The sequence below is a fragment of the Pyxicephalus adspersus genome, chromosome 2 (genome assembly GCF_032062135.1).
Source record: "Pyxicephalus adspersus chromosome 2, UCB_Pads_2.0, whole genome shotgun sequence".
Taxonomy (NCBI): Eukaryota; Metazoa; Chordata; class Amphibia; order Anura; family Pyxicephalidae; genus Pyxicephalus; species Pyxicephalus adspersus.
Genome location: NC_092859.1, coordinates 77450914 through 77474581, shown reverse-complemented (window position 1 = coordinate 77474581; position 23668 = coordinate 77450914). Strand labels below are relative to the sequence as shown.

At 35.2% G+C, this 23668-nt stretch overlaps 1 protein-coding gene across 1 annotated transcript in view; it reads left to right on the top strand.

Moving 5' to 3' along the window:
- The window catches only part of LOC140323789 (uncharacterized), a 135704-nt gene extending 115680 nt beyond the window's left edge, over positions 1–20024 (top strand). Inside the window, exons 14-15 of the mRNA XM_072401148.1 lie at positions 8074–8143; positions 18578–20024. Coding sequence (XP_072257249.1) covers positions 8074–8143; positions 18578–18808 — 301 coding nt within the window. The 3' untranslated portion in view covers positions 18809–20024. The remainder of the gene's footprint in view (positions 1–8073; positions 8144–18577) is intronic.
- The last annotated feature ends 3644 nt before the right edge of the window (positions 20025–23668 follow it).

Sequence of the window (23668 nt, the reverse complement as noted above, 5' to 3'; positions counted from 1 at the left end):
TTGGTAGTAGAAGGCAGTTATGACAATGGTGTTTATAAGGGATGGGCTAGAAGGTCCGAGCTCCCCGGGTCAAGGAAATAGGAGGAAATCTTACATTCTTAGATCATTAGAACATTTGTCTAAAAAGCAATTTTTTCTTTCTGCTGTCTCCATATTGTCATTACAACATTTACCCCCAATGCAACATTTCTCTTCTATGAATGTTCTGTCAAAATGCAAATTGTTGAATTTTCCATCATTTCTGAAAAACTGAAAAATAATAGTATTGGTTATACACATACATCCGGAACAATATAAAATTCCTGTTTGTATTGACAGTTTATATCACAACACATTGAAGTGTAACTCAAAGACGACCTGATTAAAAAGAGTAGAACAAATAAAGAGTACTTTATAGGTAATGGTAGTTGAAAGAATAATGCAGCACTTCTAAACAGTATGCCATTTCTAGAACTAGATGCACTTGTTGGAAATGTGACAGGTACCACAGACCTCCTTGATCATCTGAGCCATTTACATATTTTTCTCCCCTAAGCCTGGAACTTGTCCCCCCTCTCCCTTCCTGACAGCAAACAACATACAAAACTAAAGATATACAGTGCTGGCCTGGCTATTGCTCCCTGCTAACCAATTTTGAACCAAAAAGCAGAAACTACATGCACCATACAATGGGTCCTGTCTGTGAAAATCCTTGAACCCCATTAACTCTGCCTTTAATACTTTTAGAAAAATGGCGCCCCTCATTGTCATGACCTTATGAGAAATCTGGCCCTGATAATCATATTAGTAATTATTATCAGTCATAAGTAATTTTGTTCTTTAATACAAAACCAAACCAGCCATATGACATAGAAGCATCATATATATTTGAAAAGGGCTCTGCCCACTGCCTAGATAAAACTCTTTCTATGTAACAGAAAAATGGAACATAAATAAATCTTACATCATGCAACAATTCATTAGCTATACTAAATAAGGCAAAATGCAACATTTGGTAATTAATGGAACCCACCTACAATTAACTCCTTGGTAACATGGTTATAACACACTATAGTCTTGCTATGTCTCAATAGATCACTCTTATTAACTATATACATGCCAACATGCAGGTTTAGCCTGAAATGACAGCTAAAAGAGTATTCACCCTCACATGATTGGGTAATGTTTTGTAACATAATGATGGGGGTTTTCTGCCCTTATATTTTATTATAATTGATTTTTAAACAATCCAAATATATTTAAAAGAAAATTCTGCGTTATTAAAGTTTTGTAGAAAAATAAGCATATGACAAAGAGACTAAGAGGTTTACAGCAGCTTAGGAATTATTCAGATTTAGGTTACTATCTTGACTTTCTAGGTTGATAAGGTTGGAGCAAAATGTTATTTCTATAAGACCTTAATAAAGGATCATTTAACTGCACTGTCAGCTCTGTTTAAGCCTGAGTGTTACCAGTTGCTTCATTCATTTGGTCCTCCAATGAGAGTAGGGGGAGTCATTCATGCAAACTATTGTCCCAGTGTCTCTGGTCCTATAGTATCCCAGTTTAATAGGGCATTCAGAGCTCATTAGCAGGGAAAGACATCAGCACTGACCGCTGCACTGCCACACTTTGCAACTAATAGCCTCAGAGAACAGAATTGTTTCTGTTTCTGCTCACTTGTTGTGAAATCCTTTCAGTGTCAACAAGTAGCCATGTCGGCAGGAGCCCGCCATTCGCCCAAGCAGTTTTATCCGTTGCTGTCCTGAGCCAAACTTGTGTCCTCATTCTTTGTTTAACCTACAATGCATCCTGAGCAATCACAAAGACTTCACAGCGATTCATCATCAGCTCACAATTTTAGCCAGTAAAATTACCCGCCCAAAAAAATGGGTCCACCTTAAGCGTAGACTTTTAATAGCACTCTATTTTGCAATATTATCCCGCTACACTGAACTTAACATGAATCAGGACATATTACAACTTAGGCAGCAGTGTCGTAACAAGTTATTATGATGGACACAACAATTATTTATTTATGGCTTTACCAATACAAACAACATGTATGACGAATGATAGCTCAGCATATGAAATATTTAACTTTAAAGTGCACCTACTAGTAAATTTTCAAGTCACTAAGACTAAACATGTGCTATGTTACAAATATTAAAACAATAATATTCTTTAAAAAAGGTTGCATCTTTTATCAATATTATTAATTTCTTGAGCTGTTCCTATTATAGGGTAATGCCATCAGTCTGCTGCAGGCAAGAGGAAACAATTCCTAGTCCCCCACACCCCCGATTCTTAATCAGACTGTGGCATTGGAATAGCAAGTGAAAAGGTTGATTGATATACAGCTGTGTGTACATAATCTTTTCTCATGTCTACAGAAATTCTGATGATTTCATATTAACATGTCATTTAAACTTGCAGGGACTGCTCTGTTTCAAGCATTTGTGAACAAACTAGGAGCTGCACTGGAGCCGAGGTTTATATACCTCGTCAGAATCTTCATTTAGAAAGTAGATGGTGATCTTTTTTTCTGGAAAAGAAACAAAGACATTTTCAGAAGCAATACTGTCATCTCTTAGAAAGTTAATACATAAATGGAAATTGTATATTTACACAGTAATAGTCATGTAGAACAATATATCCAAAGCTCCACTTTATGTCCATACTTTACAGATCAAGACTATGAGGATTACAACAACTCCTAATTGTAAATCAATATCCTGCTTTTCAGTTAGTATTGAGTTCGTCTATAACCAGGGTATTTGCTACAAAACATACATTACAATTGTCTCTCCATACACCAAGTTATGTACTTTACTTAATTAAAATGTCGTTTCTGTCTCGTAAAAACTTAAGAAGGTTATTTAACTGTCAAGTCAGTGATTATGTGATTTTACATTTTAGTCTGCAGCCAAAGCATTTGTGTAATTGCTAAAGCAATCTTCATATTTTTGCTCTCAACTCATTCTTAGTGGATTACAGTCCCCAATAAACTTCCCATGTAGCCTTTTTTTGGTCGTCACAGGCTATAGTTTCAAGCTACTTTGGTTTACGCATCCTATATTAGTTTATAGTCCGAGATTTTTCGTAAACGGGATCGTATTCTAATCCTTGAAAATCTTATTATTTAATTTTATCTATATTCAATTGCGACAAAAAAAAGTTTGCTTGTCTTGCATGTGTTAAAAGTACTGTTTAAAATATATTAGGCTTTCCAACCTGTGTTTTTAAACCATGTCTGGGTATCCAATGGTTTAACCCTACAAAATTCCGTCTTCCTAAGCAGCATTGTTGATTTGAGTGCTGTGGATATGCCATATATAGGGCATGTAATGTTGATGAAAATTTAATGAGATGTTGAAATCCTCAGATTTCAACATCTCATTAATGGGTCAAACTCCCTTAAAATTACCATTTTATGCCTGCTTTAGGTTACCAGGTATGTAGTCTTTCCTACAATACACTGGAATTTATTGTTAGAAAAAGTGCTTCAACTGCTTTTTGGCACATAGATTAATCAAACAGAATTTCTTTGATTCAGACCTTCAGAAGGATCAACAGATCCACCCTGGCTCCAGGTGCGGTGGTGGTTCCTATAGAATCACTGGCTGCAGATTTGACTAGCAGATGGCAGTAAGAGATACTGAACCCCTCACTGCCTCCCCCATTCATTCTCTATTGGGCTGCCGCGGGTGGAAGCTACCTTTAGCTTGTCACCCAAGGATGCGGTTTAACCACACCACAACCTCACTACCATTGTGAACATTGCCTAAGAACCACAGTGACTGACATCCAAATACCACAAGTACAATTAAAAGTTTGAAAGTACATATATTGCACTGGAAGTCCTGGAAGGGTGTTTTTAAAAAACCGAAGTCTAATTTTAACAACATCAACATATTCTCATTTCAAGTGGGTATGACAACTAATGACGTGTTAATACATGAACTGATTAGAAAATGATTTATAGATGATAAGGTCAGTGTTGAGATCCAGGTAACCCAGCTAGGAATAGTAGCTGAATCTGTGAACCCCCCCCCCAAAGTAGGATTAATAATTACAGTTTCTTTAAATACTGCATCAAAGAAAAATGGAGGGAAGGTAAAGCTAACAGCAGCCAATATGTTCTTTTTTCTGAGTTTAAATATTCACATATTTTAAAGCAGGACTAAACTAGTGAAAATAAAAATCATAATGGTCAATCCACCTGGAGCTGTCTTGCGTCGTTGCGTCGGGATTGGCATCTTTCTTTTTTAAATGACAGACATGTGTATCCCAAAAGGGTCTGCGTTAAAGATAGAATAGGAGATGCTAATAATGAAAAAAAAATTAAATTAAAAAATTGTGTGATAGGTCTTCTTTAATGTAAAAAGTTATCTTGTTGGTTGCTCTGGATCAACAGCCTGATTTTGCTCCACTTAATTCTAGTATCTGGTGTTAGAGGGAGTGTATAAATAAACCCCCAGCTGAAATAAGAAGAAGTTGTACTTTGTTTGGTCAGGGTTAAAAATGAAAATCTGCAATGACTGTCAGATCAACAAAAGACAGACATATAATCTACACTCCTCCTCTACTAATTATTTTATCCAATAAAAAGAGGAATGTTCCTGTTAAAATAATCCATCTTTCTGTTATTCAGAGTAGACAGCAAGGCACAAGCATATCACAGTTGCCATCAGCATAAATTTAAAATTAAGGAAGCAGTTAATCAGCCTTTCTCATTTGTGACCCCACAAAGTCATATTTAGTCTTACAATGTTATATATCTGGTCAGTCTCAACTGATCAGTGAATCCTTTGTTTTGTGTCAAGAATGCCTTATAATTAAACCATTATATTTAATTCCATAAGTATTAAGGGTAACTTAAAACACAGTTCATAAATTAAATAATATAAAAATATTATAAAAACAAATGCTATTGTTTGTTGATAGAGAATCAAAAATATTCTAAAGCATTTGGCACCTCAGCCATAAAGAAAGTCCATATATGCGGAGATCTTTGAGAAAAACATAAAATAAAAAAAAATAAAAAATATTAAAATAATATTGGTTACATTTGCATATTTCCCATTATCTGCGTGGTTAGGCCTTAATATTAACTACAGTTCTATAGTCAATGTGGAAATAGAAATAATCTATTATAAAAAAATATAGATTGAAATTGATGTCTTGCAAACATAACTCTTGTGATTGCCTTTAATTTCCCCTAGTCAAATGTGGGACTTATTTTTGTCTTTAATATTATTATTCAATTACACTGTTTTTGCCTTCTAATTTTAACCTCCATTGCATCTGTTATGTTCCCGTGTAGCAAAATAAACAGAAGATAATAGACATGGACTAAAATATCACACTTTACTTTGGTGCATTGGGATGGGTGGCTTAGTATGGCACTGGAAATGAACATGGGGAGTGTGTGGATTGGCTATCAGATCATTTTTTTAAGGATATTTGGAAATGGGGTAAGATGGAAAAGGATGGGAAGTTATAAGGTTTAGCTGGGTTTAAAAGCACAATGGTCTACCTCAAACATTTCTCAAAACTGCAATCTTTATCCATCTTTAAGTCTATAAACCTATTTTTTGTCATTTTAAAAGGTATTCAATACATGGTTCTTCTTTAACACTGTTATTGGAGCATTCTGGGATTCCACATGAGGCAGTCCAGCAGTAAATGCCCCAGTTTGAAAGTCACTTTATTTTATAGCATCAAAGGACAAGCTAAAACCGTAGGGTTCTGATCCCTGCTTGGGAAATATATTTCAGTTAAAAAATAATTTTCAATATTTCAAATAGGAAATTAGAAAGAAATTGAAAAAGAAAAAAACATTTTGAAAAACATATCCAAAACACTATGGGCTCTAATTATCAACACAGGAATCGGACATTGACTCAATCCTTCTATGGTGGGAATCAATTACAGCCATTGGACCTGGACGATTTCCACCAGGGAATGATTAAAGAAATGTCTGACTCCCTGTTTTATAAATAGACCCCTTTGGGGCCTATTAATAAATGTTTCCATTTTCACCCAACCAACCATTCACCCAAGTGTCCCAACTTTTATCCTAATGTATTCATTGTTCATATTGGATTCTATAAAAAATGTGTTTTTCAACTAACACTCTGATTTATGCATTTTCAAAGTAAATGTTAACAATGTTTGAAAAATGTTTGGGTATAATTTGGGTGACTGTTAGGTGAAAACATTTAGAAAAAACAGGCCGCTATATGGTCTTTCTCTAGCAATATATTAGTTTTGAATAAAATAGGGGGAGTCACATTTTGGTGACATTTTTATTTCTGTCTATGATCTGCTTTGCAGATTTTCCCTCAATTCCTGACCTTAGGATGCCCATACAAGAAATGGGTAGAGGGATTGTTACTTAGACAGGAAAGCACACTCCCCAATAAAAACATTGTCAGAAGCCCTAACCCTTCTCTTGGCTACTGAAAATGTTCTTTAGTATTAACTCCGACCCAAAATGAAATGAAACATTTGTCTAGAGTTAAAGTTTAATTGGAATTACAAGGTTCTTTTTATTCCTGCTGTGAAAAGTTCATATTGGCTAAATTTTTGAAATATAGAATTGTTAACATTAGGTTTTTATCAAGAGCATAAAGGTCAAAAAGCTTCACTCACCAAAACGTCATGGTGCATATGTACATTGCGTTCCCAATCACTTGTACCTCTTGTCAACCTACTTTTTATAGAACTGAAACATTTATAGCTCCTAAACATCCCCGCCAGCAAAATTGGTGAGCATCCGAAGGCTTACTTTAATAGATACACTTCTGCCAAACAGATGATGATTTTCAAAGTGGTTTGTTCCGTCTAATGTTTTAAAGAATCCTTTAGTTATGATGTTACTTGTCTGACCACATAAATCAATGAACCAAGTTTGAAAGGTGGAACTTTGTATAAATACAGCTTTGTATGTAAGATAATAAAACTTCTATTCCTAGAAATTGGTAATGTCACACAATGGACCACCAATGAGATGACTTTGTAGTCTCACTCTAATAGAACAATTCTCCATATGGTAGTCTCATTCTAACCTAGCAAACTAAATTCAGGAATAGTCTAATCAAGACTTTTCTAACAATCTAATCAAGGAAACATGCTGCCAAGCCAGTTTCTTTTATGGCAGTCTTCGGCTGCATACACACATTTAATTTTTTTAAACCTGTTGTGATGATTTCCAGAACAGTGAGCAATGAACGAACAAGTACTGTACACCAGGGGTCCCCAACCCCCGGTCTACAGTCCACTAGTGGGCCGCGGCTCAGCAGTCAAATGGCCACGGCCCACTAGTGGACTGCAGACCTAAGAACACGGAGACCAGCCGTGGTCCACGGCTCTTGCTGGTACACCCCCAGCGGGGGTCAGGAAAAGGACCCTACTTGGGGAGGGCGCACCAGCCAGAGCCACAGACCATGTCCCCCGTATGGATCGCAGGCTCAGGGTGGTGGGCAGGTTGTGTCTCTGGTTCAGACCTGCTATGGGAGAGTGGGTGGGTTCTGGCATCATGATGTCACTCTGGGGGAAGTTTCTTCCCCTTTGAGTGACACACAGCTCCCTGTGCATGCGAGGTTTGGAGTCCGTAGATTTAGTGGTCCCCGAGCTCCAAAAGGTTGGAGACCACTGCTGTACATGCAACATCGTTCTGTTCTATGTAGAAGGGAGGGGGGAGATCGAGCGAACTGTACCCCTTTTTTCTCTTCTTATTGACTTATACAGTGATAGTTCACCATTGGTCAATCATGGATTTGACAGGACAGATCCATGAAAGACATCAGGGGACCGCTGTTCACATGTCAGAATTTTGACCGACCGTTAAAATCAGGCAAGAATCATTTGACGTTGTACAGCCTAAGTGATATGTTGGTCCTTGGTTTTCTGTTACGCAGCTGTGAAAGCTTGTATGTTGATAAGCACCCAGTCATATATCCCTAGAAAAGCCATAAAACCACCTAGACAACTAAATATTAAAACAGCAATTTCATGCATACAAAATATAGGAAACAACTCTTTATTAATAATATGATTTTCATTTTCTGATATATAAATCTTTTTCAGCTCCTTCATGAGATCGTTGATTGACCACATGGATTTCAAAGCTTTGGAGTTAAAAATGTATAAGGCCAAGGTAAGTATGAAAAAAAATCCCTACCCATAAAGGAATATAAGAAGTGTTTTCAAATGCAATATTTATTAATATAACACAATTGCCCTCTCTGTCCCAAGCTTGCTGGGCCTTGGGGCTCTAATCCCCCTTTGTCAAGCCTATCTTTATGACAGAACTATAGCTGGTAGCTATGACAAACTCTATGAGCTCGTGTTGCACAGGGCCAGCCTAGGCCTTGCTGGGTTTTTGTGCTCAGGGCCTATAAACCCTCTCCCGCCCTTACCTAATATGCCTGTTTTATGCTATATTTTATCATAGACATTTATTTATTGTTTTTTTAATACATGTTTCTATGCATTTTATTATATATAACATTTTAAAATGCAAGTGTTAATTTTTAATTTCATGCCATGTAGGAACCTTTAACTGTTTTTTTTTTTTTTTGCTGTAAGTTTTTGCTGCTAGTGTATCTCTGGGCTAAAACATATACTATAATATGTGAGTTAGAACTTTCAATACATTCCATAACATTGGAATACTGAGCTTGCATATTAACAAACAAGTCACAAAAAGCTTAGAAATCTTTTAATCGTTGTTGGATGATTTGTTTTTCTGAAGAAAGTATACCCTCGGGATTCTAAATCGGAATGTGATGAACAATAACAGCTCTAGCTGTAGTGTTGGTACAACCATGCCATGAAGCCAAAGAGGGCAATGGTGCACTGCTGCCTAATATTATGCATGCTGTTCGCTAGCATATGTTTTTTGTCCTGGATTCATGCTGCATGTCACAAAGAGAAGGATGCTTGGCAGCCTTTAAACAGCTTTTTTGTGAGTGTATGTGTACTTTGTGGGGGAAGGGACTGGGGATGGGGACAGAAGACAAAGACAGCATTTAAACTGATTTCCTTGGGGAGTTTTTGAAAGGCAAATGTACTTGTTTAAATTAAATTTGAGGCCCTGTCTAAAATCTTTACATAGTACTATCCATCAGAAATATAACTTTGTGGACATTTTGCTAAACTTTTGTTTTATTATTGCAGCACAGGATTATTTGGACTTTTCAGCTGTTTTGTCTACCCGTCTTTACTCACTTATATCAACATTTAACAAATATTCATTGATAATAATATATGCAATTGCAAAAAATTATGTTTTGAAGAAGATATACATTTTAAAAAGCTGATAAGATATTGTCAACATCAGTGACTAACTAATTGTGGGATAGTTTTAGAAGTTTCTTGACAAAAAAGAATATAAAAAAGACGAGACAAATATGTGCAAGATGACAAGTTATCATACACACCAATTATGCTGTTGCATATGCGCCTGTAATTTAAAAATGTTGAACTCCTATTTATATGTCCAGAAATAAATCATACCAGCAAAGTACATCTACAAACACTTTCTGTGATAGGGTGACGACACTTTTTGAGTCAGATGCAATGTTGTCACACTTTTCTGGATGCCCCTAATTTGAACTACAAGCAGCCATGCAAATGCACACTGTGCTGTCACATTGGGTCTGATTTATTAAAGCTCTCCAAGACTACAGAGGATACACATTCATCAGTGAACCTGAGTGATCCAATAAACCTGGAATGGATCTGCTCCAGAATTGAAAACATTTGCCAACAAATAGCAAATGACGGTTTTTCTGTATCTCCCAGGTTCACTGATGAAAGTGTATCCTTTCCAGTCTTGTAGAGCCATTATGCCATAGCCACCATTTTAAACATGAGACTTTCAACTACAGCTTGGACATGCACTTGTCCACAGACAGCTCCTACCAAGTGGAAAAATGTATAGCCATAATGAAAAAAAAAATATTTGAATACATTATTACTTATCTTAGTTTTCCTTACAGAGTTTAGATGTAAAGTAAATTTTAAATGTTTCAGTTAGTAAAGTTTACTGTAAAGTAAATTAAACATATCACAGTAAAAATAGGTAACACCAAGAATTGGCTTTTTGGCCTAACAATGAATATATTATCAGTGATTTCTTGAGGAATGATTGGTCATTTACTACACAAATATAAGTGTGATTTCTATATGACCATAGCAATTAATTAATCTTTAAAAAGGAACTGTATTTGTTCTATAAATTGCTGAGCAGTTGTTTAAATGTTTTGAATCTACTTGTGTTTCATGCTAGTTTCACCTTAAATTAACCTTCCAGAAAAAGTGCAATCTGTTCATTCTTGATACCTAGATTTACATAAATTTAGTAAAAGCAGCAATACAGCATTTTGGGAGTACATGAAGACGTAGAGAGTGGATGTCCTTTTGGAAAACAACTTAGATTTTTAGATAAATGAGGTAAGAAGTTTCATAGGGACTGTTACTTATGAATTCAAAGGGCTTACAATAAGAGCAGACATAACAATAGGAAGAAAGGACACAGCAGAAAAACCAAACAAATGCCATGCAGCACCTAATAATGGTAAAGGAAGGCTGGAGGGACTAGCTCCAATTATACACCGATCTTGCCCAAAAACACTGTCTGGGGTAGCCTGCAAACATTACAATAGAAGATTATCCATACCAGCATGGGAACATGTGTGGGGGAGAAAAACATAGGTGTACACATGGAGAAAGACCAGTTGGAAAAAGAATAAAAAATATTAGGAATGAAAAGTTAGTAAAGAAAAAAGTGGAGGGGCAGAGGAGAGGAGAGGAGAGGGCAAAGTGCAGGGGACCGCCATAATAATAATACTATAATAATATTGCTATTATGCATTGGAACCTTTTTATCTATATATAAAATATTTTCAGTTCAGCTCATCAATATTTGTAAATCTTCCACCTATTTTACAAAGAGTGACAGTACTGTTTAGGATGGCAACTTTGCTGCTTTTACTGTCACCCCCATCCCATCCAATATTAATATACGTAGTGGGCAAAGGAACCATAGGCAATGGGCCTGATTTGACAAAGCTTTACAACACTGGGGAAGACAGATTATCATTGGTGAACCTGGGTGATCTAGCAAACCGGGAATGGATCTAGTCCAGGATTAAAACATTTGCCAAATAATCGCAACTAGTTTGAAGAAATCCATTCCAAAGTTCTTTTTATTACCCAGGTTCAACCGTGACAGTGTATGTTCTCCAGCCTTGGAGCGCTTTACCAAATCTGCAATGGCTTCTGGTCCTTTCGTCTAAATCGAAGTGCACATTGAAACCACTGCTCATACAAGCATATCTGTGCCGCCAGATTTTAATATTAAATTTGAACAATAGGATTGCTCATTATTTTTCCAACTTGTCTGCACATTTTTTTGGAAGGAAATACTTTTGTCATTATCATCAATATGAGACCAGAGATAGCCCGAATGGGGGAATCCATTAAACCAATGGCAGTTTGGATCTTTTTATAGGTATAAGATAACCTTATAGGTAAAAGTCCCAACTCAAGTATCCCCCCAAAAAAAAAACTCTGGTATCTGACACCTTTTGCTTTTTTTAATGCCTTCCTATCTCATTTTACCTGTAAAACCAAACAAAACAGTAATCATTTTACCTCCATAGTCTTTTATTTTTTCATTTTGACCCGCCCTAATGGTGGAGTAGAATGGGCCACACACATTACACAGACGTGGTATGTTCTGCCACGATGGGATATCAAATCCACTGTGGCCAGGAAGACTAGATGGGGTATGGTCATGGTAGCAGCTGGATGATAAGGCATGTAAGAAGAAAGAGGGATTTGAGTTGTCTGCATTATTTACAGTGTAATTCTACATGACATCACCCAAAGCAATGTGTACAATCATTTTATCAGTAATTTTTATTGAAGGAATGTTAAACCAGTTGATCCCTTAGCTTGTATACCATACACTGCAACTTGTAGCTCTGTATCGTTTTACTGCAAAGCAACAAGTTGCTGTTAGATTTAACTGAACACTCATCTCCTTTAATATTAGTTTCCTCCTCTGGCAGTTGGTTGTTGAGATGAAAAGGAAAACATGACATTAGGAGGTTAACTTGAACAACATAATACTGACAGGTGCTCCCCAGTCTAGTCTACAATCATTACCATTTTAACAAGTCTGTAACAGACACACTGATAACTCAATGGGGTGCCCACATCTCAGTTTAGCTGGTGATGCCACATCAATGTATTACAATTTTCACCCTTTGTTTTCCTCTTTTATGCTCCTGAATTGCAATAATTACAGCCCATTGATTCACGTTTTCCATGAACTGTAGACTTAATTAGCTGCCCAACCACAGCAAAAGAATGTCAGGAAAGAAGTAACTTTTTCATTGCTATTATAGCTGTGCTGAATTTTTAATGTGTACAACTGGCAAAATCCGGTCTTAACTATATAACAATTACCTATTACCATATATCTATAAACAAAGTATGTGCATTGCATAGTTCAAGAACCAAGGTTTTCTTAAAGTATTATTGTTAATATTTTCCATGAACCAGATCAATGTCCATTTTCACAGTTTTGTTTTTAAAAATGATTAAATTTTTTTATGAAATCCATGGACAAATGAATTAAAAAAATGTTTTGGTTCTTTTTTTTGACTGCCCAATTTTTAGTTGTAGTAAATAAAAAGCATACAGTCACGTCTATCATTTGTTTTGAATCAAATACAATATTTCATTACAATTAAGTCCCATGACAATGTTTTTTGCAAATTAAAAAAGTTCTCAATTTTTGTATTTTTTGTTATGTGACACCGAAAATTTAACACAAATAATTAACAAAACAAAAAATATATATTGGTAAAAAATTAGATATGGAAAAAATTATAGCAGAAAGAAATTAAGAGAGGGAGGAAGGAATTAATTAGGGCTAATCAGGGTCAGCTAAAGGTTAATAAGGAATTTTATAGAAAATGTATTCAAGGAAAAAAAAGAACTTTCTTTCTTTTCTTTTCTTTCTTGATGTAATATGAACCTTTTATTAATGCTGTTTGCATTTGGAAGAAAAGGCAATGTGCTTAAGAGATAAGTTTCTTCCACAATACCCACTCACAGTTTGGGGGACGGACAAGACCTGTCACTTGAAGTGGACCTACCACGGAAAGATTAAACTGCAATTGCTGAACCTTTTTAAACAATACTAATTGCTAGATGTACTGAGCTTTTGGTGCTAGTAGTTTTAGTCACACACCTGAAACAAGCACGCCGGATAGCACAATACGCTAAACACCTAAACTGTATAGTCATTCTGGGTCAGTGATCAGAGGTATTAAAGGCAGAGGATCAGAACACCACCAGGTTGACAGTATTGCAGTGCATTTAATCTCTCAGTAAAAAGTCTAAAGAAAAATCAGATCTCCTCCCCAAAAATCAGGGATGTGCTCTAAGGCAGAGCTCTAAAAATCTCACTTTCATTAATTTACTATGTAACAGCACATTTTTCAATTCTTCGTTATCGATTTTCTTTCATTTTATGACTGATTAATTAGTCAGAACAGTCCTCCAATTGGAATCTGGAGCATACAACAAAGATCTGAAAATGACCACAGCATCCTATTATATATCTACATTACAACAGGCAATTACCAATATTATGAAGAACTATCACTAAAATAAAAAAGCATGCTTAATTAATACCCTGACAAGTATTGGACTCTGGAGGAGGTTCTCGGTGTGTGCTAGCCTAAAAGGCTAAAAGATCTACCAGTTTCCAGCCGCACCATACTAACTGGAGGGCACCTCCTCTATTTCTGCCTTCCCAAGGGGCTGAGCACCTAGTAAAACAACGGACACCAAAAATTGGAATGTACTATATCACCAATCTGCTTCTTTTTGTAAAACATCCCACTTTTCCACGAACCCCCAAAGACACATTCCATAACCAAGCAAACTGCAGTGACAAATCTTGCATTAGCCCAACCCTGTGAAAACAAAATACCAGTGGTAAAGTTATATTCTCATCTTCTCCATACTTCTGGAATGAGCTCCAAGCAGTTACTCTTCAGCTCCTCCCTAACAAATGACCTCCAATTAGGTAAAACCTTTGGCCCTTTACAGCATTCACTTATTGATGCATTTAACCCCTAAATTTTTGATTACCTTACCGGTGTGCAAAATAAAATTAGAACATTAAATTTTAATATTCTTTAGTACCACCCATAGGCATAAAATTGAATTGAATGTATTGAAGAAAGTCTGCATTTGTCAAAAAAATAGGACACAGCAGTAATGCTGACTGGTGAGTGTTATTGTGCTTCCTAGGGTGCATTAAAACTATTCCAAACAGATTTATGGATTATGTCAAGACGTAGATATATAGCTTGCAATCCACCAGGTTTATGTATGTATCTTATTTGTTGTTTTTTTGTTAGTTGTATGCTAACTTTTTAGAAAAAAAAAAACAAATGGAACTGGCTCTTGCTGCTGATCCTGCATGAAATTTTTATCCCATGTTAAATCATTTTCATTTTATCACTGATCTGTAGTTAGGTTATTCTTTTACTTAACACTTCACAATTTATAGAATATATGAGACCATTCTTGTTAGTCCCCAGAGGAACCTACATCTAATGTTCTACAGTAATATGGGTCATATGGTCAAGGGACTATATGAAAGCAGACCTGAAGTCCAAACTTCTGTATAATTTCTCACTGCTCCCTACAAAAAATATAAATGTCAAGCAGTGGATACTTTGAGAACTGGCCTCCTCAATGCTTCTCTGGTATGTCCAACTATTGCACATGGCCATATTATGGTTCAATAGGCCAATCAAAGCTGGAACAATCATTTTGCAGCATCTAGTATTTAAGGAACCTTACAATAATTGTTTTTTTTAGAAAGCTTTATGTGGTAATGGAGAACTTAGGCCAGGTACCCAACAGCTTGTATATTACCAGTCCCTAGGCCGATCATACTGCAGCATCCTAAACAACCAAGATTTGAGGATTTGACAGTGAGTAGTAATGACCTGCTCACTGCCACCACCCTTCCATTCTCTATTGGGATTCCGTAGGTAGCGTCTCTCTCTGGAAGTGGTTCACTGGTGTAAGGAAATTATATTTTCAATCATTTTTAAAGTTGAATTTGAGGGAGGCTGTTTATAAGTGTCAACCAACTTTTACCTAAAATTTAAACATTGAACTCAATTAGAGATAAAATGTAGAAATCACAGTGAAAGTTTATTCACTGTTTCTAAATTCTGGGAACAAGTTCAGTATATCTTGGGGGAAAACATTTAGAAAAAGACCCCAAGTTTATTTTTATGCTTTTTCACCCCTTTAAAAGGAAATATAAGCATGTTTTTTAAATGATGCAATGTTATGAAATCAGTTCCTAAAACATTCCACCAAATGATTAGTTTAACAATTTATTTTTTCCCTTGTTAGTAATTTGAGTGGCAGTAGTAAAACACTTTAAGAGCACCAACGGGATTTTCAATTACAGCTTACACATTTAAAACGTTTTTAGGGTAGCATTACTAATACAACAGATTTACTGGTATGGTATGAAGGTGAAATATGATTATAGTAGTGACACATTCCCAGACTAGCACAATACAGATCAGTTGTGAATTGTAAGCTAGGACATTAGATGATTACTATATACTTGAATGCTAAATGTCTAGAATTCATTTTACTAGACAGGCTGCTGGATTTGTGTTTTATCTTACTATGGCAGCTTTGTTTTAATCTGTAAGTAGCAGCTTAATGCAAGCTCTCCTTCAGAGTAACATTGGAGATGTGAGCTGATAAAAGACCCGTGCAACAAATGTTTATAGCGTTAAATATGAACAAAAGTTCTTTCTTCAGGCTGGACAATGTGACACAGGCGTGTGTGAAGCACACTGAGAATGTTCAATTCTCAGTTGATCTGGTCTTAGTAATTATTCTTCAGAGCAAGTAGCATATTATCACACACCAAGGTTAATGCCAAAAGATTACCCATCATTTTTACATTCAATGTGAAAGTGGTGCAAACAGGTGCAGACACAAAAAGAAAATGAGGGGTAAAAACTAGAAGAATGAAAGCAAAGGACTATTAGTTTTAACCACAGTAAAATTAAAGGCTTCTTTAAATAAAAAGCATTCTTATATTACCAACTGAACATGTACAATTAGAGTAAAGCTTTATTCGGGGGGACACGGACATTTGCACACACATACACAAATCAAACCCTTTTATATTACACTGAGTGCTCCTTTTATGTTTTGCTTGTTGACTAAACTTACTAGTGCTGCATAAAAAAAGGCAAAAACTGTTGTACATTGTTTACTTATAATTCTTATGCCAAGCACCACAAAAAAAAAATATATATACAGTAACAAAAACTCCAGAAAATATTTAATTATTTAAATTCTAATATAAAATAGAATTTCTTTTGGATAAAGTTTAGAGTTTTAGAACTTAGAAATGCTATTAAACTGCCAGTTAGGTAATATTGTAAATTAGACAGTCATAATAATTTTTGTGTCTACCTGACATTCTTGATAATTTTTAGACATTTGTAAAATATTTGTAAAAGTATTTCCACTTTCAAAATGAACTTTTACGTCTCATGGTGAATGAGATGGAACAAAGTAAAGAATACCCAATCATGATGAATCAAGGAATCCCCCAAACAAAAATGATACATGATTGAATTACTAAAGTCAGCACAACTTTATTTTATTTTCTTAGTTTAGTGAAAGGGAAGAAAATTGTACCGATTCTATCAAAACATTTTTGCGCTCGGAAAACCCATTCTTTTTATTATCTATGTTGATGATTAGGTAATCTTTTAACCTTTGTTCACTTTCAAAGTGCATGTGTCCTTTTTTATTAGTAATGTAACCCCACTGTGAGGAATGCTATATCAATTATATTTTAAGGGTCTATTTATACCTGGTTTTACCCATGAATTACCCAACCTTTACCATAATTTATGGTAAATGCATAGTAAATTGATCTCAGAATAGGTGACTCCATTGACTGGAGTTAAACCATAAATTACGGAATCCACCAAAAAGAGACATATTATCAAGGTGAGGGGAATCACTTCATCATATAAACCAACCATAAGACTTACTTTTTTAGAGGGAGCAAATAACCAAAGTTTTTAGAGGTTACATACAGTTTTTATTTTTTATATTCAAAAGGAAGAGAAAGGTAGTTTCAAACTATATCATGACTATAAATGATTGGAACAAAAAAAAATCCAAGAAATACAACCTATATTCTGATTTTTCTAAAAAAAAAGAGAAAAGAAACATCACTAGAAATGGTTTCCCCTAATTGAATTGTTGTGGTGGTGACGTTGGTGAAATTGGTGGTGGTTCAAAAACTGCTTGGCATCAGAAACAGGTGGTGGTAACAAGTTAGCAATTTTTGATTGATTCATTTTAGTAAACATCAATTACTAAACAGTATTTTGCAATATTTACCTGTGAATATCTGGAAATAAATGCTGTGATTTTACTTAGTTAACAGTCACAATATGAGAAAAAAAGAACATTTTCACAGAAGAGTGAAACAATTGGCTGTGTATAACTGTAAAAATTGATGTGATTCCACCTACTTACCAGTGTCACTGTTCTTAAGCACTTTTCCCAATGTACTTTCCCAAAAGTACTTTACTCCAAGTATTTTGCAGCAAACACTATGCTCAGAAAATCATCTATTGCTAACTGCCCTTTTCCTGGTTAGTCATGCACTGTCCTTTATGGAGGTCTGCACTGGTGTTATTTGTGACTTCAGCCACATCCCTCTGTAAAAGACAGAGACTGGTAAGTCATTGCAGCACCCTGTTATTGGATGATCCTGGGCGTGGGCATATTTATCCACGCAGAATATCCAAACATGTACAAATTGTGTGTATAATTACTAAAGTACAAAAAGTATAGAAAACATTGCAAAGAATAACTAATAAAAACAACCTAAAAAAAGTTGTTTTATGTGGTAGAAACAGCAATCGGCCCCTCTAACTGCAGGAACAAGAAAAAGAGAAAATTATAAAGGGTATACATTCCATGGGAATTACCACTTATATTTAACCTGAAAAAAATTGAACAGAGGGCATGTGAAGGTATTTTAGGGGTTGTAGATCTGTAGCCATTAATGAGTTATCCAGCCAAAGTGCCTAAAAGTGTTACATAATTTTTAAAGTAAATTAAGAGTCCTAGAGTATCACAAGGAACCTCATTTAGAACCTCATTGCCCACATAACTTATTCTACAAGCTTCACAGTGATCAATGTGGTCACCCAGATTCTGCTGTTTCTTACTTAGAATATTTAAATTAACTTGTTTTCTTCCAATGCAGAGCAAAAAAAAATTTTCAATTTAACCCCCACATCCCTTCTTCAGCTCCATATACTCATGTTTTTATACTCCAAAACTTCAAGTCTTTTCCCATTAGGTTACATTGAATATACAAATATACATGGAAATATATTTTCATTACTGTACATTTATTTTTTTAAAGTCTGCATACCTTTTCTGAGCATTACTAAATCATGTTTTCTATTTTCTCTTACAGCAACTTTTTCTATGCAATATTGATGCTGAAACTAAAAGCATCAGTGTGGAGCAACTCCTTGTTGAATTAAAGGCCGGTGGAATAAGCAGAGAACATGAAGAAGCTGCACAGTTGCAATTGAGTAATATTAAGAAGCTGGATATCCTTGATTTCCTGACATATTTGCCACTGTTTGTTCTTATTCATAACTCTGTAATTTCCAATCCTTTGGATGATTCCAGAAAAATATGAAAACATTTATATATTTATACCTTGGTATAATATATTTTATATATATTTTATATATCCAGAGTTAACAGTACAGAAGTATGGTGGTCAGAAGTAAGAATGCCTCATACATAGCTAGCCATTGGGAAGAATGTCCGATACCCAAAAAGATCATCATCTTTTATCTGTTAAATCTGTTATCTGTTCATCTGATCTTTATCTGTTAAACTCATCTGAGAGTAAAGCTACATACACACATGCAATAATTGTCGTTATAAAACGAACGACTAACGACAGATCAACGATTATTCCCGATTATTTTAAACAATAGTATTGTGCACAATTCTGTGCATGCTGTTAACGATACGATCGTTTAAATATAATCCACCAATAATGTACACACACTAGATTCGATCGTTTGAACGATGCAGGAAGTGACATGTACAGGAAAAAGTGTACTGCAGAACCATCCACGATCACTGAACGACCGTACACACAATAGATTGCAAACAATCGTCACCCAATCAAATCTGCCAGGATGGTCGTTTGTTTCCAGCATCAATCCCCATTCTTAGGCGTCGTTGTGCACTTTTTTTGTTAACGATTATCGGACAAACGGTCATACGTTTACGAGGATAATTTTTGCACGTGTGTATGCAGCTTTACAAACTGCTCATTTCTCAAGGAACTTCTAGCAACCTCTAGAGGAACCCTAGGGATCCACAGAACCGTGGTTGAGAAACATTGCTTCAGATACTGCACATGTATTTAAATCTACACATCGTGAACTTCATATTTTATTCTGTCTGCTTGATTTTCTAGAGGATAACAAATGACCTCAAATGTTACAGGCAGCTAGTGCAAAAGCCAAATAGTAATGAATATTAAATAGTAATGATAATATTTAAATATTAGGTATCAATGTATTTAAACAATTAGTTGTAAATTCAACCCTTGCAGCATGTTATGTGTGTCTGTTCCTTGTTAAGACCAAATATATATTTATGGGCATGCTCAATCAATGACAATGATTTAACATATATAAAAAATTGAGTGAATTTCTTTGTTATGAGTTCTAGTAAAAAGAGTTTATTTCAGTATTAGTAAGACTTTCTACCCTTAGTTATAGTATGCTTGTTTATGATAGCGGACACTTATCCTTACTACTTGTGATTCTTATGCAGTTTATAAGCTTTGATTTTCCTATTTTTCCTTTTATAAAATGAATAAAATACATTTCTGGAAATATGGATTAAATAGTTATTATTTATATAATATTTATATATATTATGTTAATATTTAATATAATAGTTTAAATTAAAATTTAAATTAAATGGTTATCCTGTTTAGGTAATTCATAATTTAGAAAGTCCATTTTTAAATTAATTCTTAATATGAAAGTGAATTAAATTTGCAAACTAAAATGGTCCAGAAGACATCTAAACCCATACCAAACAATAACCTAACTGCTGTTTTTCCCAACGTATTCATGCCAAAGGAAGGTCCTAACACCACTAATTCGCCAATGTGGGGCAGAAGTTATTCCAGAGTGAACAGCGGTTGTTCCCGATTTGTTGTTCATCAATCTGCCATGGCAATAATTATCTGATATGTGCACATAGTTTTAGACACGGAGTGGTACTAAGTCACCTGTGTGACTATGTGCTATGTCACTTATCTATTCTGCTTTGCAAGAAACAATGTGTATGAAGTAAAGCAAAGTTTGCATTGCCTAGGCTGGCTGCCTCAGACTCACACAGGACATTTATCTGTAGGTGAACTGGAATAGACCAGCCTCAAAGCAGAAATATTGATTAACTTTCATAGAATATGCAAAGACTTGGCAAGACATCCTGTAATTTTCATTTATCAAACTGTACCCGGTTGCTATTTAGAACCAAGTTTACCTGTAGACTTTGTTATCTTGCTGTTTCCGGAGCAGGTGGCCTTATTCAGTCTTATGCTGGAGAGTTTTGGAACAGATCATGTTGGTAATCTTACTTTGCACCTGCTCTAATCATATCAGATAATTATATCTAAGTGAAGGGGTTATAAACAACACCACAAGAAGTTACATTTCAGATGTAAATTTTTATAATTGTTTATATATATATATATATATAAACACACATATACTGTTGTATATATATACACACACGTATGTACAGATACATACTCGGAAATGTATATTCACTGCAATATTTCACATTGCAGATCCAGTATCACAGTGAACACCGGTGAAACAAAAAATAGACAAATACATATCATCTTTAATTCTTGTACATTTACATAATAGGGCTAGTTTGCTAAAGGAATAAAGCATGTTCACCTTGCAAAAGGAACATAGTATCACCCTATTTTTTAAATCACTAAGCTTAGTAAGGTGAAAATTCAATAATTCACTAAGGTTCACTAATTCATTATTCTTATGCAAAATGTGTTTTCGTGTAGCTTCCCCGTTTCACTATACTTAAAGAAATCGTGCTCTAAATCAAGGATCCATATACATGGGGCCTGGAGACTGGAGAAGATACTACCATTAGAGAATCTAAATGATCAAAAAAACTGGAGTGGAGTTTTTTTTAACTCACAATCTAATGTCCAATCTCATTAACACAGTCTACGGCCAATTCTTTTGAGGGGGGACAGATCCTGATGTAAAGTATAATATATAGTGAGGTGCAGAAATATTTGGACAGAAACTCTTTTCTAATTTTGGTTCTGTACATTACCACAATAAATTTTAAATGAAACAACTGCAGACTTTCAGCTTTAACTCATTGGATTGCATAAAAATGTGAGGAACTAAAGCCTTTTTTTCACAATCACTTCATTTCAGGGGCTTTTACATGGGCTGGTGTGGGCAATTCCTTCGTTATGTCATTATCAATTAAGCAGATAAAAGGCCTGGAGGTGCTTGTATCTGGAAGATTTTGCTGTGAACAGACAACATGTGGTCAAAGGAGCTCTCCATGCAGGTGAAACAAGACATCCTTAAGCTGCAAAAACGGAAAAAACCCATCCGAGAAATTGCTACAATATTAAGAGGCAAAATCTACAGTTTGGTACATCATGAGAAAGAAACAAAGCACTGATAAACTCAGCAACGCCAAAAGACCTGGATGTCCACAGAAGACAACAGTGGTGGATGATCGCAGAATCATTTCCATGGTGAAGAGAAACCCCTTCACAACAGCCAACCAAGTGAACAACACTCCCCAGGAGGTAGGCGTATCAATATCCAAGTCTACCATAAAGAGAAGACTGCATGAAAGTAAATAGGTGCAAGGTGCAAGCCTCTCATAAGACTCAAGAAAAGAAAGGCTAGATTGTACTTTGCTCAAAAACATCGAAAAAAGCCAGCACAGTTCTGGAAAAACATTCTTTGGACAGATGAAACCAAGATCAACCTTTACCAGAATGATGGCAAAAAAAAAGTATGGTTTTTGTTCAACCCACTGAATTAAAGCTGAAAGTCTGCAGTTCAACTGCATCTGAGTTGTTTCATTTAAAATAATTTGTGGTAATGTACAGAACCAAAATTCGAAAAAAAGTTGTCTGTCCAAATATTTATAGACTTAACTGTGTGTATATATATATATATATATATATATATATATATATATATATATATACTTTGTTCAAAAAGTTTTCAGATGTTAACAGAGCTGAAGCACGCTAAGCATATGACAGTGGGGATGTATTTGGCACTGGCAATTTGCACTGAACAGTGAACTTAAATAAAGAGTGGAAAACAAGTTTGGATGAAAGATAAATGCCTCATTCTTAGAAAAAGGCTACTGGCAGCTTGTTTGTAGCAGAAGTATTTTTTCCTGTTAGCCAAGAAGATAGCTGCCTTAATCAGATATCATGACCCATTCAGTATACCCAGTGAAGAGTTGCCTGGAAATGCAGATTCATTAATGAACAAAGGCCCTTATTTTTCAGAATAATGAGCAATTTCTGAACTCCTAATTATGATTAGAAGCTTTAAAGATATGAATCCAAAAAACTTCAGCGTTAATTATGAACGATGAACAGATTCAGTCTGGTCTAAATTTATCTGCTCTATATACAGTTTTCCTTTTATTAGGAACATAACCCACAGTGTTTTGAAAAATAATGAATGTTAGACTGAAAAGCAATATGGCTTTAACTTTTTTTTTAAGCATTATTTTTGTGTATGTTAATAATATTATAATTATCACACCAAATACTCACATTTCTTGCTTGGACTGAAGTCTTTATTTAAAAAGCCAAAAATAAACAATTCTTCATTCTGTATTAGGTGTTAAAAAAAACAAATTATTTTTGCAGTTTTAGATTAGGTCAGAGAAGGTTAGAAACTGATTTTTATTGTGGTTTTTAACCCCTGTTGGAGAGATTTTGTGCTCCACAAATGCCCCAATGGACAGTGGGGCAAACAGAAAGAAAGAAAAGGACAGCTGATATCTCTTCTGCATTAGGTATTCTTACCTGCCTGTTGAAATTTGCTTGGCTGAACATGCGCAGCTCATCATTTGGTGCCAGGGATATCTGGGAAACCAAGCTTCCCTTGTGGGTGCCAGGACTAAATATACTCCCATGCACCAGCACATGAGTTACATCATCCCGGCCAAGCCAATCAAGATGGTCAAAGATGGAAATGCAGAAGAAAAAATTCAGAAGATGGTGGCACCCAGAATGGAACGGAGGCAGGTGAGAGTTTAATTCCAAGGGTTTGACTTTAAAGCTTGTCTAAGCTTGTGATCCAATATGAACAAGGTTAAATTTGGTTTACTCTGCTTTTTTGTTGCTTTTGTAGTTTCTCATTGACATGCTAAAAGGATGTTAAATAAAGCCTAAGATGTCAAAACTTTTGGCTTTCCTATAGAAATAGCTGGT